The following is an 18,594-nucleotide window of genomic DNA, read 5'->3' as shown; positions in this document are numbered from 1 at the left end:
GGTTTTATAAAACCCAGCTGAAGGCCTAGGACTGGGGTAACAGCGCACGTGCCCACAGTAGAGGGCTCTGCGTGTCACCTGTGGCACGCATGCCATAGGTTCGCCACCACAGCAATAGGCTAATCAATATTATTTTACATGGTTAAGATTTAATAGCGTGTTTAAAAATAAGCTAAATTATTATTTCCTATATGTGACTTCCTTTTTTTCTTTTGTCTTTATGCTTTTTCTTTTTTCCCTCTGTCCTTTAAAAAAAAAAAGCTGACTAAAAGACTTCTTTAATCCTGCAGCAGAAGTATTTTAACAATTTAGTGGCAGAATTCCAATTCAGTAACTGAATGCTATTCAGCGAGTTTGCCAAATAGCTCCTTGTATTGTCTGGGAGAATTCCAGAATGCTCCCTGAATTTCATAGTCCTCCATTAAAGTACACCTCAAATTATTTCATGATAAATATTAGACAACAAAATAAAGCTAAAGAAATTGGAACCAAAACCGGATGGTTAATTACAACCTTTTTCTTTGCAAATTAAAACTTGAAGTAATCAGACAGTACCAAAATGTATTAATTTGGGGTAGATTTATTTGATTTTTTAAAGATACTACATAGTCAAACAGGATTGGTATTTTTTTTTTTAACAGCATAGAACTAATTCCTACTCATTTTTTCCCCTACATAGACTTATTTTATATACAAAAACAGTTTTTTGATCGCTGTCTTCCCCAATGTTTAGATGATCAAAACTGAGAATTATGTGGTGCCCTAAGTGTTGGGCGGCAGAAGAATTCTTCACCACTACAGCAAATTAAAGGAAAAATTAGTCCCACTCATCAACTCTGAACAGGTGCCTTTTCTTTCTTTCTTTTTGTAACCATTTATAGCAGTAGTCAAATTTCCATGACAATGAAGAAAACATGAGATGAAATACATTAAATAAGTTAAATATGCATACACATCTGGATATAAGAGTTTAACTTGGCAGCATGAACAAACAGCAATGGTAGCTTGGTCCCCTTATATAGAATTCTATTATATAGAACAAGGCATTGATCCTTCTTCTATATAATCTGACATGCAGTTAACTGCCCAGCATTTTCAACCTCACAGTGGTGGGATTACATCTGCTTCTTCTAAGCCTTTCATGGTTTCTTGGTAAATTCACCAAACAAGACTTACCAATGCTGTGTGTCCAAACATGTCCTTCTACAGACAGAACAGTTAGGTGGCCCGGAATCAGGAAGTCTACCGATAGGCAATTGTCCCCAGATCCTTGGCTTTTTTCAGCACCGTTGCACCACTGCCTCCCCATATGCCACACTAAATAAAAATTCAGGTACTGAATCAGCTGACAGGCACGAAGATGCATATGGTTTCACTTTCTATCTGGGCCACTGAGAAGAAAGCAGCAAAAGCTAAGTTATGTTAGTGAAGGGCACGCATAAAACAAGCCTTGTTATCTCCAGAGGATTGCCCATCGTTCTTGGGTTCAGGATGGAGACTGATTTGAAAGAGCTTCAAAATCGGGATCAATGAAAACAAATGCCAAATTACTTAAAGGGATGGAAGGCTTGCGCACACCTAATGTGTATGGTTAAGGCCCATGAAAATTTGCTATGGCTGCAAATACTGAAGAAGCAAGGATCTCTGGAAGATGGGACAAACAGGATGCAAAATTAAAAAAAAAAGAAGAGAGATTAGAAGGCAGAAGTATATGGTCCCCATTAACACTTACATCTGGATCAAAAAAACAGATGGTCAAAAGGAATTTAACTGCAAGAGAGGAAGGGTGAGGTTCTAAGTGCAATAGCCCGATATAATGCTCCTTCTTACTGCAAAGCCAGTCTGAATAAATGCCACTCCCCCAATTCAGCTTCGAGCACTTTAGCGCAACTTATTGTCTGAAGAAGACCAGGAATTGGGTACCCTACATTTTCAAATCCACAGTAAACCATTTTATTTCCTTCCCTACTACTAAAAAGAACTGTAAGTGTGCAACTGAACCCCTCCATTTCCATTTCTCCTGATTCCCACTCCCAGACATAATTAAAACATCCAAAAGCTTTGGGTGATGCCCAAGCCATACACAGACTGGCAGGAACCAAGTGCAGCAGTGTTGTCAATTCAGAAGTCCCGATTCCATTCCTGGCCCATGAATCTGTCCTGAGTCCTCCTCTTTTCCTTTTCTTTGTTCTACTCCACCACAACTGCACAGGATGACGTAGGAGCTAGAGAAAGATGGCCATGCTTATATAGTTCATAATGGAATCAACACCTGATTAATGAGATATACTGCTGAGATTTGGAGACCAAACCAGACCCACTGGGCAGAACCATTAGATTTATGGAGGAGGCAGGATGGGTTAGGTATATTTTACAGAAAACCATCCACCTTGGCAACTTAAGCCAACTTCTAAAGAACAAAACAGATCAGCTCCTTCAAAGGACGGGCATTTATTTCTCCAAAGGGGAGAACTCTAGGAATAGATTTCAAAGTCCAAGAAATGCTTACGGTACTTTTCTTTTTTTTTAAAAAAATGCACTTTCATTGTGTTAAATACATGATTCCTTCCTCTTGTCTCACAATCCAAGATAATTCCTTCTCTCTTCTGCTTATTCTGTATACAGTTTAAACGTTCTAGTAGATTATGTTATGCTAATGTTATTTTGTGCAGGGGTAAAAATTTTAAAAGGCAAGACCTGTGAGATGTCATACACTTTTTTTTTAAAACATTTGTTACGAATAAATTTAATCCAATGATATGGCAAATCCATCAATTTGATTTACAACTCTCTGCATGCTGCCTCTACAAGGCGATTTTCCCTATAATTACGCCAACAATAAAGAACAAAACCACCAGCGCAAGTAGTCTTGTGCTAAGACCCTCCTCCTTCACAGCGGTGGCAGAAGCATAGCTTGGATGGTTTGATTGGGGTGTCTTCCTCATCCTCAGTCCATCTTCTTCCTATTGCAAAGTTAATTTGAAGATTCTTTTTTAAAACAATAAAAATAATTGTGCTTTGAAGTTCATTCTTATTTAGGTTAAGATGTCAATCAATGCCTGCCCAACATCCTATGCGGCTCTCCCAATATCAAATCTTTTGTGCTTCGATCTTTTAAATACATTTTTAAAAACTTATAAAAAGTAGTAAGAAAGCAACTTGCAATTTGGGGGTGTCTGAAATGTAGCCTGATTCACCCTCTGCTGGCTGGCTAACTGCCTCACTCATCCCAAAGGAGACTGAATTCCTGATGCACTGAAATATGTGCAAAACAGACTGAGATCAAGAGTTCCTTTATTAAACAGAAGAAACTGGTGACTTATTTGGAGGAAAAAAAAAGGGAAATGACTGGAATCACCAGGAAAGGAACTGAAACTGTCAAGGTAACACTCTTATATAGATATATGGCTAGTATTAATTGGGAGTTCTGTGTAGGGTTGCAGTTGCTTCCTTGTAAGAAGAATATTATACAGGTAGAAAAGATGTATAAAAGGCCTAGCAAAATGATTCAAGGGCTACAGTTGCATTCACACAAGGGTAACACTTTAGCTTTCAACATGGGAAGGGGAGACTCACGAGCAGCACATGCAATCATGCAGCGAAGTGAAAACATAGAGAAGGCAAGGATCTTCTCCCTTTCTTGTAGAACTTGAAACAGAAAGATTTAAGACCAATGGCAGGAAAAACACACAGGACATTAAGAGTGGAAATTGCTATCAGCAGTCCTAAGATTGGCATCCAATATGAATAATTTTAAAAGAAGACTGGACTAGCTATTAATACCTACTGAATGTGATGGCAGTTTCCTACCTTTTGAATTATCAGCAACAGACCCTCTGTACTGGCTGCTAGGAAATTACAGTGAAAAGGATCTCTTGCACTATGTCCTAGGTTTGTAAACTTCCCCAATCATCTCATTGGCCACTGGGTGATCCAGAATGCTGGGCTAGTTAGGCTTAGGGCTCAACCCCCACAGGGCTGTTCCATGTCCATAACTGTGGCATTTTGGTTGGTCATCAGGGATTTAATAGGTATGGATTCTGAGCTTATACAGAACTTTACTCATTATGTTGCAGAGTGCAAACATTTGGGAAGGATGGAGCTCTATACTCCTGGTGCACTGCCTGTTCCTTCATAGGGCTTCATCTGATGCTTTTATTATTTAAGCCTTACACAAACTCTTGAATTAGGGGATGACCTGTATGAATTTACAAATGGTTGTCCCTCAAGTCGGTTTTTCCAAGCAAAACTTCAACCATACCAGATATAACCAAAGTTGCTAAATCTGCAACAGAATTTTAATAGGGAATAGTTTATTCCCCATTTTTTTAAAACACTGTCACAAATTTTTAAACTAAAAGATTATGTTGCTTTTATCTGCATAGCCATAAAAAGTGAAGGGAATACATTTAAGTATCACGGTTTTCATTTACTCAGTTTCTCTTCTGTTCAACAGAACTGTTGTTAGGTCAGGGGTTCTCAACCTTGGCAACTTTAAGACTTGTGGACTTTGCTGGCTGAGGAATTCTGGGAGTTGAAGTCCACAAGTCTTAAAGATGCCAAGGTTGAGAACCCCTGTGTTAGATCAATTCAAAATCCTACTCCTTTGGTTGGCTCAGCACACTTATCCTTAATTAACTCAAGAAAAATAGTAGATCATTTTCACACAGCAGGCTGAACCATAAGCTAACCACGTGGAGTGGGTCATTCACCAAAAAGATGGTTGGGCAAGCATCATGTGAACAAAACCAGTGTAGCTTCTTAATTTCTGGTTTAATATGAAGATTGTAGTTTATTAAAAAAAAGGGGGAGGTGTTTTGGAACACTGAACTTTGGAAATTAGTCATTATAGATTATACAAACTGTGATTAAAAACAATGAATGAATTGTAAAGAATAAATAATGCCATGTTATGTCCATGTATAGTCCAGCTGTTATGATTTGGGGGAAAAACCCTCATCTCTGGGTGTTTCTAAATCTCCTGACTACACAGGCAACAGATGAATAAGTTTACCTTAAATTGTTTATTCTCCTCTCGTAACCTTTGAACTTCTAACTGCAGTCTCTTACATTCATCCATTACTTTCTTCAATTCACTGTCATCTGAAGAACTTAATGATTTTGACATTACAGAAGATTCTGTCTTTAATGCAACTGGGGATATAATTTTATTTATTTCTATATCATGCTGTTGAGAGAATGGGAAAAAAGAGTTATTTAATGGCAATTCATAATTATTCTATTTATTGTAATTTTAGCATGCAGGGGGGGGGGGCTAATAAAATAATTAAAGAACAGGCCATACAAAATTAATGCTGCAATAATAACATTTAGTATTACAGTTCCAACTGAAGTTCTAAAAAATCTTAGCAAAGCCCAAGATAGAAAGCCAAGAAAGGTGAGTGGACCACCTTGAAACAGCCTAATTAGAAAGCTGTTTTTGCATCCTGGAAACTGTACCTAAATGCCAGTGGTCTGGTGTGAAGAGTTTCCTCCAATAAATTCATGCACACAGAGTTCCGCAAGAAGAGATGTTTTCTTATATACCTTTGGCCTAGCCCAGGGGTAGGCAACCTTGGCTCTTTCATGACTGGCGGACTTCAACTCCCAGAATTCCTGAGCCAGCCATGATATGATTCTGCCATATCATTCTGAAAAAGTAGCCAGGAATACACCAGAAGCCAATGAAGCTATGTGTCCTGGTAGGGATGTTGGGAGTTATAGTTAAACAACATCAGAGAAGACTCAAAGTCTTCCCAACCATACTTAGAACTCACTGTGAATGTAACCGTTGTCTAGCAATGTTTTAAAGCAGGGGTCCCTAACCCCTGGTCCATGGACCGGTACCGGGCCCGGCATGCCAGTAACCGAGTCGCACAAATAAGCAAAGCCCCATCCGTGAGATGCACGCAAAACCACGCTCCCTCCGGTCCGCGGAAAAATCTCTCTCCGCATAACCGATCCCTGATGCCCAAAAGGTTGGGGACCTCTGTTTTAAAGGACTGGCAGTTCCGAAAACATTTGCCTTAAAATGTTTGGTAAATTAAAGTACTTTTTGCCATTTCTCATTGCTGCCTCAAACTCATGGTTGGGCTTCAGTTATTAGCTTATAAAAACAAGTCATTCCTTTCAGAGTTCTGGGGAGTTGTTTTTGAATGGGCCCTCACTCACAAGTGGAGTGCTGTTTTTTGGAATCAAATTCTAATGTTGACAGAAGCCAAGATAAATTACTGCTCCGGGTGTTTCCCAAGGGCAGGAGAAGCACCAAAGGAAGGGCCACTGTTCAGACCAATTCAAACAGCTCTGAGCCCAAGCTCTCTAGTCACCCACCCATTCCTCCATAAAATCTCTAGTGTGACCTATAGTACTATTCCTCCTCACTGAAACTAGGTTACATTTTGACATACTGAAACAGATAATGGAAACTAAAATGTTGCTGTTACTTGCTGTAAGCCATTAAGTTATAAAAGTTTAAATTTATGCAAGTCATTGTTTTGTCAATCAATGTTTAGAGAGATCAGAAAAAAGAAAGCAATCAATGTTTCTCTTTTTTTTCCTATGCCAGCTTTCTCAACTGCTATCCTCCAAATGTGCTGGAATTGTAGTTCCAAGACTGCTGGCTAGGAGTTTCTGGAGATGTATTCCTAAATCCAATTAGGAAAAGGTCTATACAGAATCAGTTTCCATTTCTGCACGATTCTGTACTTTTATATTCAGGATAAGGGAAGCCTGAACATTAATTCAATGTAGTTTTCCAGGTATGCACTATTCTAAAAATATAAGGCAGAGATTGCAATATATACAGCCCTACCTTACAGTTTTGAAAGCTATGAACACATATACACTATGATTCCATCCAAATGGAGACTGTGATACTGGGAGAACATCAATCTTTTAAAAAAATAATGCTGAAAATTAAGGATCTGTTCCCAATTTGTATATTAAAAAAGTTTCTACATCCTTCTTTAATCCAAAAGCATTTACAAACTGCAGCTGGCAAACACCAGAATAAAGAGATACGGTCTTTTTTAATGTGGTCTTCTCCAACCTCCTGTTTCAGTTGAGGTTCTAATTCCCAGTTAGTCTGCTCAAAGGTAATTATATTCTAACTTATCTGAAGGGTTCCAGGCTGAATTCCTTAAAGTCAAAATACTGAAACTGTATTTTGAACAGATGCCTTGCTTCTTTCTATTCTTACTACTAGAAACTCTTTACTACCGTGAGAATTAATCATGTATATTTTAGGAATCAAAATCCAGTGAAGGAAAACAAACAAATGGTGATTATTTTGTTTTCTTATTTTGAGCATTTATGAATATTGAGACCATGGAAATTGCAGCTAAATCCTAAATCAAAAACTTTTAGTTGCGTTACCATCTCTTTCTCACTTTTTTTTTTTTTAAAAAAAAAATCACATAAAAATTAAAGGGACTCACGGGTTTATCGTTTTCTGCTGGCAGCTCAAACACACATTTAAGTTTAGAATCCATGAGTTCTTCTGGTTTTGCTTCTTTCCACTACAGCACAAATAGAAGTAACAAAGTTATTAAAAAAAAGTTTAGGTTTATATTAAACTATTTATACTATTGTTGAGACTATAACCCACTGAGTGGCTCTTTGATTGCATTGAGTAAATAAATAAATCTGGAAGATGTCTCCCTCATACAGATTTTATGTTTCTGTTTAGAAGTGAGCATCATCAATGTCCCTCAGTATTCTCCAAATGGAATGCAATATTTTATTTCATAGACAGTTTGAATATTTGTCATGGTATATGTTTATTATATTATTTTTCCTTCAACCTCAGAAAGGATACTTATTTGCCTGACTCTCTGAGCCAAATTATACACAGGTGGTCCTCATTTAACAATCACTCATTCAGTAGGACTGTCTGAACTTATGATGGTGCTGAATAAGTGGTACTTGTTTTGGTCATAGTGTCCTGCAGTAGCCATTTGCAACTTTCTTTGCTGGGAACCTACTAATGTCAGGGGAAGCTGGCAGAGGATCAAAAATTACAAACATGTAACATCCTCATTTAATGATCCATGGTGATTTCTTTAACAGCAGCAAATGGAAATGGCTGGAAGTTCTACTGCTAAACAGCGCAGTCATGGGATGTCACATTTTATGACTATGACACTTACCAATAGAAATTCCAGGCAAAATTATTAATGAGGATTGCCTATATTGGAATAAATAGGCATAAAGTTAGGTAGCCTCTGAGAATGTATAAGAGGACAGTCACCAAACATTCTATCTGGGGCGGCAGATAGAAAACCACTCTGTTTCCTAACTTTAACGCTGGATAGATGGGAAGGGAGAATGCAAGCAATATCAGGGAATCCAACCATTTCATCAGCATTCAGTTTGGAAGGAGACTGAAGATTGTTTGGCAGCTGAATGGCTATTGAAACTTGTCTGTGTAATTCAACTGGATCATTTGCCTGCCTATAAACATGGGATGTACATGTTATTTAATATGCTTCAGAAAATGGCTAATCACAAACTTTTCAAGAGAAAAGATGTTTATTAAAAAGCTTCTAATACTCACTACTGCTTCCATGTCTGAAGTATCAGGCGGTGCAAACATCGACTGGACCATGAACTTATGTTTACTTTTCTCATTAGGATCATAATCAAAAGGTTGTAGCATCACTGAAAGAGAAATCATTGCTGCATCAGGACACTTGCACAGTTATTGTTGCTGGCCCAGTATAGTTATTGTCTTTCCTGGAAAGCTGAGAAAAATCTTATGTACCAAAATGATTTCCCAAATGGATCACTATATCAATGCTTTGTTATTCTCCCAACTCTGTTAGCTTTGCTAGCATTGTAAGCCAGTCAGGGCAGTGTAACATGGTACACCTACTACTTGCCCACTAAAATAGATGATTCAGCAGATGTAGCACAACTGAGTCATGCAAAACAATGATGCAGCACAGAACTGGATATAATGCAATCAGATCTAAGGACACTGCATGCCTTACCAAACTCCTAGGCATTCCCAAAAAGTACATCCAAAAAGCATCTCAAATTGCTATGGACTTGATCTATTGTTTTACACACAATACTGTGGTAGATTCTTCAACACAAATACATCTAGTAAATGAACAGCATGTAACAATGATCTGGAACTTTCAGAAGATTTTATACCATATATGTTAATAGTTTTCTAATTTAATATTTGTTAAATTTTCTCAAAGATCTCAAAGAAACACAATCATTTCTTTGTCTAATCTTTTTGCAAACCATCCTGTGAGGTAGGCTGGGCTGAGAGAAGGACAAAGAAGCTGACTGAGAGACTGACAACATAGCCTGAGAGAAGCTGTGGCCCAAATTCACCCTATGTATTTCTATAACTGATGGTGCCCGTAAGCCTGTGGCTCCCTAGTTTCCTAATCGTAACTAGTTCTAACTGTAAAGAACATGTGTGATTGACGACTGATCTGTTAGGTTCTTGGTGTTCCCCAAACTTGTTTTTTTTCCTCCTCCAGACATTTCATAAGCAGGATAAGTAACATCATCAATGTACTGGTAATGAAATATCAGCAGGAAAACAGCCAAGCTCAGAGAATATCAAGAATTCAACACCCGAAGTAGTAAGTATTGTTTTAGACAGCTAATTTAAAGAACAATTAGTGGATAAACTTTCTTGAAAGATTTTGTTCCAAAATATTTAATTCTTAGATCATATTAAACTGTAGAACAAGAATTTCTACACATCCTAGGTCACGAGAAGAACTCCTTAGATAAGGAGCTATATAAAACACAGCTTTTGGTTTGCTTGTTCATTTACCAAAGCTTATATGCTAATCCAATTGTGCAGTATTTTGAGCAGCCAACATTCTCCAATTCAGTAATGCAATTGAAACATAAAACAAGTTAATTATATCAAAGGACCTAGAAACCGTCTCCAGTAACAAACATACACTGACAAATTCCTGAAGTATGTACGAGAAAATAAACTTGAATCAAAGATGACCATACATAAGTGATCATGAAAAAGTTTCCCTCCTGACCAAGAATGGTTGCAACTGTGTAGATATAATTGTGCATATGCCCCCCTCCCAATATTTGCTCTTCAAGAAGGAGCTATGTGTCTAGGAGAACCTAAAATTATGAACCAGTTCAGTACAGGGGAGTCTGCTTCTGAAACCACAGCTGCTCTGTCTTATTAAATTCAAATTAAGTTTGCACTTCCTACCTTAACAATATGCATGTAGCAGCATCCAATATTTGAATGACATATAAAGCTTTGAAAGAAATCTAAATGGAAGATACTGGTCATCATCTAAAAAGTCCTATTTGACAGAGGATCATGTTTTCAGGACCGCCTCCTCCCATATGAGGTGTCCCACAAGCTCTAACAGGATACAGATACCCTGGGGTCCTTTCTTGAAGCAATGCCATCTGATGGGACATAAAGACGCCATGTCTTTTCGCTTGTGGCACTTGCCATTAAGATGTGCCCCCACACTTTTGGACATTTAGTAAGGTATGAAAAAACCTGGTGGGTTTTGGGGTATTGGGTCACTGGATGGCTGGAATTCTTATTAGGAAGAAGACATCCCAATCATGTACTATTGCTGTTATTTTTTTACTAATATTTCTTTTTAATATGCCTGATAGCCTGCTTTTACTTTTTTTTAGTATATAACCTTAAAATATTTAATAGAATTGCAACTGTCCATAAATTGATTTTTTTTTAAATACCTGCATCATCCTGTATTGTAATCTCAAATTTTAAAATAACTACAACTGAGAAAGTCATGCACTGAATTGGTGAAAGAAAAAATTTGGAAAGTCTGAAAATTTATCAACAGAACCAGAACTCTTACTAGAAGCTTACAATTTTGTTACATTGAAGGAACATGCAGTAATGCTGCTATAAACAGCAAAGAGAATTCATCATAAAAGTTGTAAACAGCATCTGCCTGTTCTCCTTACTGGAGATACAAATAGACTCTGTTGCCAAGAAAAAAGACAACTTTCACACACATGAAAAATCAGCTGATTTTTTTCAGCTATGAGTCAGTTAAAATGTTTAAAAACACAATGTGTCCAATGTTACTTGTTTAAAGATATAAACATTAAAGTAACTTCTCTCAATCGAGGTTCTGTGAAAAGCTGCTAATGGTGCCATAAGAGATTGTACAAACAATCCTCAACGTATGAACATATCTGACCCCAAAATTTCCATTGCCAAGCAACACAATTGTTAAGTTCTGCCCATTTTACGATCCTTCTTGCCACAGTTAAGTGAATCACTGCACTTAAATTAATACATGGATGGTAAGTGAATCAGGATTCCGCATTGACTTAGCTCGACAGAAGGTTGAAAAAGGTGATCACATGACCCTGGGATACTGCGATCGTCATAAATACATACTGGTTGCTAAGCATCCAAATTTAGATATGACCGTGAAGATGCTAGAACGGTTGTAAGTGTGAAAAACAGTAACAGGTCACTTTTATCAGTGCTGTTGTAACTTTGAACGATCACTAAACAAATGGTTGTAAGTTAAGGACTACCTGTAATTTTAAAAAAAGAAACTAGATTTTTTAAAGAACTTTGTGCACTGCCTAATACTACCACTCGCCAGGTTGGGAATTTTTACTTGCCTCCACAATGAGGACCAACATTTCTGTTTCTAAGGCAGGCAGTTGTTAAGTGAGTTACACCTGATTTTATGACCTTTTTGCCATGGTTATTAAACGAATCGCTGCACTTGATTCGGATCATTAAGCAAATCTGGCTTTCCCCATTTGTCTGTCAGAAGCCAGCTGAGAAGGTTGCAAATGGCGATCACATGATCCCGGGATACTGCAAGTAGGTAGACCAATTCCACAGGAAAGCTACAACAACTTTTACTGAAATTGGCTATAATAACAGAATCAATCTGATTATGGTACAATAGTATTAGTGGATTAAAAATGCCAAATCCAGTCTAAACTTCTGGCTGACTATCCAATTTATAAGACTTGTATGTCATCTGACTCTCTAGGTACCTCACAAAAATCAAAAACATAAAAAATAAAGATAAAAGATGGCAGGTGTGATAAATGAGAGGTCTCTATCCTCTTCCTTGCTGAATGTCTGAGAAGAGCTCTTCTTCCTTTTTTACAATTCAGTGAATTCGGGAGGCATCTGTCTGAGCTACTTCCAAACGTTAAAAAAATGTCTGTCAGTTTTGCTTAGATATCTATTTTTGCATATTTCTGTCAAGATAAACTTACACTGGGTTTTAGTGTTTATGTGTTCCAAAATACAGATAGGTTCATCCTTGGGGTATAGGAGGGTGAAATTCCTTTTTTTTTTTTCCTAATGAAGGAACAGAAAGATAACCGTTTCTGTTCCTATCTTGGACCGTAAAATTAAATTACTGCTAAGAATGAAAGAAATATTGCAAAGGCCTACTTCAGTGTGGGCAGAAAGGGGAGAAAGGAAGAGAGAAGAACTAGTTAAGAAGTTTGCAGGGCAGAGAAAGTTTTGAAGAGTGCAGATATTTCTATAAACTCATAGTCAACTTAATATGGAAGGGGCGTTGGTCTTACCTGAACGGCAACCAAAATGGCGCCCGCGGCTGCCCTGGGCTGCTGGGGCAAGCTCCAACGATCCGGATTCAAATTTTGAATCCGAGACTGGAGCTTGCTATTTCCCCCCAAACTTGAGAGAAATATTGGGAGGCTGGGGAGAAAGGCATAGCAAGTGGTCTCTGCTGATCCCTTCTTCCCCCCTCCCCTTCCTAGAGCCCTGGGAATGGGATGGGAAGCTGGAGGAAAACTCCCCCCCCCCCGCACCCCACCTCTTAATTAATTTGAGATCAGAAATGATCTCAGGACTTGTGGGGAATTTGTTAGGGAAGTTAAAAATTTTTTTAAAGGGATAGCCAATTATTTAGGGAGAATCCACCAATGGGTTGCTTTGTCTAACCTGAAATAGCTGAGAGCCATGCCAAAACAAGTCTTCAAGAGCTGAGACCAAGTTAAGAAAATGGATCCTCTAGCAAGAGGGGGCGTGTCAAGTTTTGGCTACTTGGTCTCAAGAGCAGGCAGACAGAGAAAACCCATTGGTGGATTCTCCATCTCCTGTACTGGAGAAGGGGCGTTGACTTACCTGAACGCCTTTTCTCAGCACGGAGATGGATAATCCACGCAGTGGGTTGAGACTGTATTCCTGGCCAATCAGATCAGTCAGCCAAAGTTGCCACGCCCCGTCTTGGACCATGATCCTTTAGTCTTGACTCGAGCGCAGCCATTGACTGACAGTAAGACGTTTTGGCTCCACTAAATATACCCTATTATTCTAGTCTATAAGGGTGGGTGTGGATTATCCATCTCCGTGCTGAGAAAAGGCGTTCAGGTAAGTCAACGCCCCTTCTCCAGCACTGGAGATGGATAATCCACGCAGTGGGACATACCAAAGCCTATTGTCCCTTGGGTTGGGGAATAGACTGGTCCCGTGTGCAACTTTGGTCTAGCACCTGCTGGAGAACCCTCCTACCGAAGGAGGCCTCTGCAGAGGAGTACCTGTCGATTTTGTAATGACGAATGAATGGAGAGGGCGAGGCCCAAGTGGCTGCCCTGCATACCTCTTCAATAGAAGCCTGCATGGCCCATGCTGCTGAGGTGGCAGCACTCCTTGTGGAATGGGCTGTGATATGCTTGGGGACTTGCAAGGACTCCGCCTGGTATGCCCCCGTGATGCATGCCCTAATCCACCTACCGATGGTAGAGGACGAGACCTTCCGGCCCCTAGTAGCAGGGTGGAAGGATATGAAAAGCGCTTCCGAGCGTCGGAATTCCGCTGTGCGTGAAATGTAATGTCTTAGTGCCCTGCGTACGTCCAAGGTGTGCCATTGTTGTTCCAGGGGATGAGCTGGGTTTGGACAGAAGTCTGGTAGGACTATTTCCTGTGATCTGTGAAAAAGGGAGTTGACCTTTGGAATGAATGAAGGGTCTATTCTTAGGACTACCTTGTCCCTGTGAAAATGGCACAGGTCCTTCCTCATTGAGAGAGAAGCTAACTCGGATATCCGCCGAGCTGACGTGATGGCTACCAAGAATGCTACCTTATGGGTCAGATAGCGAATGTCACATGTTTTGAGTGGTTCGAAGGGCGCTCTGGTAAGAGCTTGTAGTACTCGTGGTAGTTCCCACGATGGATACCTGTGCACGGTTGGCGGTCTGATGTTTGCAGCCCCCTTGAGGAAGGATCGTATTAAGGGATGCTTGCCCAAGGATTCACCGGGGCTGGCAGAAAGTATAGTTGAGAGGGCGGCGATTTGCCTGCGCAGTGTGTTTGGCGAGAGGTCCCTCTCTAGGCCATCTAGTAAAAATTCTAGGATCTTGGGAATTGTGATCCCTTCGAGTAACAATTCCTGTTTAGAGCACCATGATTGGAAGCTTCTCCACGTGGCCTCGTAGATACGGTTCGTGGAGGGGCGCCTTGATGCCTGTATGACCCTAATTACACCCTGTGAGCAAGCCCCCTTGGCTAAAATTGACCGTTCAAGAGCCAGACGGCTAGTTGTAGCCATTGTGGCTCTGGGTGGGAGATCTCCCCCTGCTTGAGGGAGATCCTCTCCGGAGGAATCCGCCATGGATTCGTGCGGGAGAGACTCCTCAAGTCTGCGAACCAAGGTCTCCTTGGCCAATAAGGGGCCACAAGGATTACCTCGGCCCTTTCCCGCAGAATCTTGCGTACTACCGCCGGAAGGAGAGGTAAGGGTGGAAACGCGTACAGGAGCCCCCTTGGCCATGGGCTCCGTAACGCGTCCGTCTGCTCTGCTCCCTTGGATGGGAATCGGGAGAAGAAGCGAGTTAGGTGGGCATTGGAAGGAGAGGCAAAAAGGTCCACCTGGGGAAGCCCGAAGCGGTGACAGACCTCCCTGAAGATCCTCGGGTGTAGTTGCCACTCCGAGTGATCTATTGTTGATCTGCTCAACAGATCTGCTTGGATGTTTGCCTCCCCCGATATGTGGTCGGCCTTTATGGAGGCCAGATTTTGTTCCGCCCAGGCCCCCAGTAGGAGGGCCTCGGCCGAGAGCGAGCGAGAGTGTGTGCCCCCCTGACGGTTTATGTGGGCCTTGGCTGTCACGTTGTCCGTCAGGACCAGTACGTGCCTGCCTTTTATGCTGCTGTGAAAATGCCTTAACGCTAGGTGAATAGCCCGCAGCTCGAGCCAGTTTATGTTGTGTCGGAGATCCACCGCTGACCAGCGGCCCTGTGTCCACTTGGTCCCCAAGTGGCCTCCCCAGCCGAATAAGCTCGCATCTGTTGTGACTACTACTCTGTCTGGTTCCCTGAAGGGGGACCCCCTGAGGAGAGCTGGAGATAGCCACCACCTGAGGGAGTGTCGTACTCTCAGAGGTATGCCTACCCTCTTCCGGGATGCACTGATTTGTTGTCTCTGAAACGGGAGCATGAACCATTGCAGTTCTCTTGAGTGCAGCCTTGCCCAAGGAACTATTGCTATGGTCGATATCATCTTCCCTAGCAGCTGGGAGAGGCAGACCAGCGTCACTGACTGACCGCGGCTTACCTGTTTTACGGCTTTCTTTATGCTGCTGAGGCGTTCCTGTGATAGGTACACCTTGCATTCCTTTGTGTCTATGACCGCTCCCAGGTGGAGTATTCTCGTAGTTGGGGTTAGATGGCTCTTTGGAAAGTTCACTGAGAAGCCGTGGTCCTGCAGCATTTTTATCACTAACTTTAGGTCCGCCCGAGACTGCTGGGCGGACGATGACTGGATTAGAATATCGTCCAGGTAGCACTGGACTCTGACTGGTACGTTTCTTAGTTGTGCTGCCAGAACCGCCAGAATCTTGGTGAACACCCTGGGCGCTGATGACAGGCCGAATGGAAGTGCCCTGTATTGAAAATGGTGCCCCCTGTAGGCAAACCGTAGAAAGCGGCGGTGAGCCAGAGAGATAGGGATGTGCAAGTATGCCTCCGTGAGGTCGATCGATGCCAGAAAATCCCCTTTCCTTACGCTTCCAAGGATGGAGCGTAGTGTCTGCATTTTGAATTTGCGGTATTTTATGTAGAAATTTAGCCTTTTCAAATCCAAAACGGCTCTCCAACCCCCCGAGGGTTTTGGGACCACGAAGAGGATAGAATAAAACCCCTGGTCTCTCTGGTTCATAGGCACCGGCTCTACGGCCCGTATGTTTAGAAGGTGCTGAACGGCCTCGTTCATGAGCCTTCTCTTTGTTGGGTTTGTGGGACAGGGGCACGGGCGGAAGCGGTTCGGGGGCTTTGAGAGAAATTCTAGAGATAGACCATGACGTATGGTGTTCCTGACCCATACGTCCGTGGTGGTCTCTTCCCACTGGGGAGCAAACCCTGCTAGTCTGCCCCCTATGGGAAGGTCTGGGCGGGAGTCATCTGGTACGGCGGAAGGGGCGGTTGTTCCCCCGAAAGGGCCGTCTTCCCTGTGTTTGCCTATGTCTTGTGTTCTGTCTGTCCCCCTGTCTTTCCCTATCCTGTCTAGCTTGGAAGGGTTGGGAATTTTGAAAGTAGTTGACCCTGGCTTCCGTACGAAAGGATTGTTTCCTTCCCCAGGAGCCGGGTCTCTTGTCCTGCCTTTTAAGCATGTGTTTAAGGACCTTGCGCTTGTCCTTGTTCTCTGTCAGGTATGGCATTAGTGCCTCACCAAACAGCTTTGCCCCTTGGTACGGAGCCGAAGCCAATTTCCACTTGGATTTGGTATCCGCCTGCCAGTTCTTTAGCCAGAGGATGCGCCTGCTCGTGTTGTTTGCCGCCATTGCCTTGGCTGAAAACTTGGTCGCTAAAAGTGTTGCGTCCGACGCATATTCCGTGGCCGCTACCATTTTGCTGAGTTCCTGATGAGTGCGTATATCTTCCATGGGAACCCGGCCCTGTAGCTCACGGAGCCAACAAAGTGTGGCTCTGGTGAAAAAGGACGCGGAGGTAGACGCCCTGGTAGCCCAAGCTATTGCCTGGTGCGTTCTCCTGTAGTTGGACTCACTCTTTCGGTCCTCGGCTTTAAGAGCCTCAGCAAAATCTCCTGATATGGCCGTGTCCGATATCAGGGGACCTATGGGTTCGTCCACCACCGGCACCTCCAATGTTCCCTCTAGCTCCCTTGCTACGTTAAATAGCTTCCTCTCCGCATTGCTAGGAAGCGGTAGGGAGGTTGGCGCTGCCCACTGTTTCCTTATTGTGTTTAGGAACATGGTCGGGCATGGTATGCGGTGTTGAGTGGTTACCTTTTCGGCGAACGTCGGCTCAGCCTCCGTGTCAACTGTGACAGGCTCCGCTGGTGTCCCATGCCCCAGATGGGCTGTGGCCTCAGCCTTGCGCAGAATAGTAACAAAAAGAGAAGGGTTAAACAGGCCGCTGAAGGACGGCCCTTGAGGTGAGGTGTCCTCCTCCTCCTCAGACATTTGAATCCCTTGTGATGTACCTGGCTGGTCCAGGTAAGCTTCCTCAGAGACCAACGAGTCTGAGACGGAGGAGAGGTCCTGATGGTCCTCCGTTTCCTCCCGATGCCTCGTTCTAAGTCCTAGAGACTTGGCTTTTGAAGTTTGAGCCCTGGCCTCAAATGCACGGTCCACTGCCTGTGCTATTAGGGTAGCTAGCAGATCCCCCGTCAATGCAGGAGGAGTGACCATTGCCTGCGACCCTGCAGGTGCTGTGGTTAGCATGGTCCTCGGGGTTTCCTGTAACCTCCGTGGGGAGGGGGATCGGGAGAGCGATGAGAATTCGCCTATCCCACCCTCTGTTTGGGACTGTGATGAGCTCCCTAATGACCAAATGGCCCGTGGGGATGAAGGGAGACCCAGCGGTAGATCAGGACCTATTCCCCCATTCTGCCTATTTTCAATTCTGGCCCTTTTCTGGGCTCTGTCGAACTCTTTTTCTAGGGCTTGGTGTCTTCTGATTGCCTGTTTGTCAGCCTTCTTTGATGACTTCCTTGCAGCCTTTCTAGGGGCTGCAGAGGATTCCGAATCCTCTGAAGCAGGTGCTCCAGAGGATGAAGGCGGGGCTCCAGTGGAGGGAATGATTGCTTCCTCCATTCTCCACTAACGCTGGGCCGCGATAGGGGGGACCCAGGTAGTAGGAGAGCTCCAACTTTGAGTAAGGACAGGCGCACTACTGGGGGCGTCTGGAACTCAGGAGCAGACTCTGCCAAATTGTCAGAGTTAGTCACTGTGCACGGATAAGAACAGGCACGCTAATGGGAATGCCTGGAACCCGGCTTGACTATGGTGGGTAAGGACAGGCACGCGACTGGGGATGCCTGGGACCCACCACTAAATCCAGAGGCGTACGGGCCACTAATGGGGGACCCGAAGTCTGGAAGGAGCCAAAGGCAACTAAACACAGTTAGTTATGAAAGGTTCTTATTTACTTTAGGTAGAAGACACCAAGTCCTGGAACCAGTAGCTATGTGTCTGATTTGAATGTCTCTGAATGAATAATAGATGCTTTAGTACCCCAGTACTGCTTGCCTATTAATTCACTCCAGCGGCTGAACCTAGCTTTCTTAAGGAACTTTAACTCCCCTGTTTGGACAAAAAATATGGCCGCCGCTGCCAGGAAACTACTGCGCATGTGTTAACA

General features: G+C 42.6%; 1 protein-coding gene across 1 annotated transcript in view; it reads right to left on the bottom strand.

Annotated features, from left to right (window-relative positions):
• Positions 1 to 564: 564 nt before the first annotated feature.
• VAPB (VAMP associated protein B and C) overlaps positions 565 to 18,594 on the bottom strand; it is a 54,932-nt gene continuing 36,902 nt past the window's right edge. The window contains exons 3-6 of the mRNA XM_039322206.1: positions 8,555 to 8,658; positions 7,437 to 7,517; positions 5,015 to 5,188; positions 565 to 2,963 (exon numbers count right to left, since the gene is read on the bottom strand). Of these exons, the coding sequence (XP_039178140.1) occupies positions 2,805 to 2,963; positions 5,015 to 5,188; positions 7,437 to 7,517; positions 8,555 to 8,658 (518 nt within the window). The 3' untranslated portion in view covers positions 565 to 2,804. The remainder of the gene's footprint in view (positions 2,964 to 5,014; positions 5,189 to 7,436; positions 7,518 to 8,554; positions 8,659 to 18,594) is intronic.

Source organism: Crotalus tigris, unplaced genomic scaffold (genome assembly GCF_016545835.1).
Source record: "Crotalus tigris isolate CLP2741 ecotype Arizona unplaced genomic scaffold, ASM1654583v1 scf7180000023887.291335, whole genome shotgun sequence".
Taxonomy (NCBI): Eukaryota; Metazoa; Chordata; class Lepidosauria; order Squamata; family Viperidae; genus Crotalus; species Crotalus tigris.
This window is presented reverse-complemented; position numbering and strand designations above follow the sequence as displayed.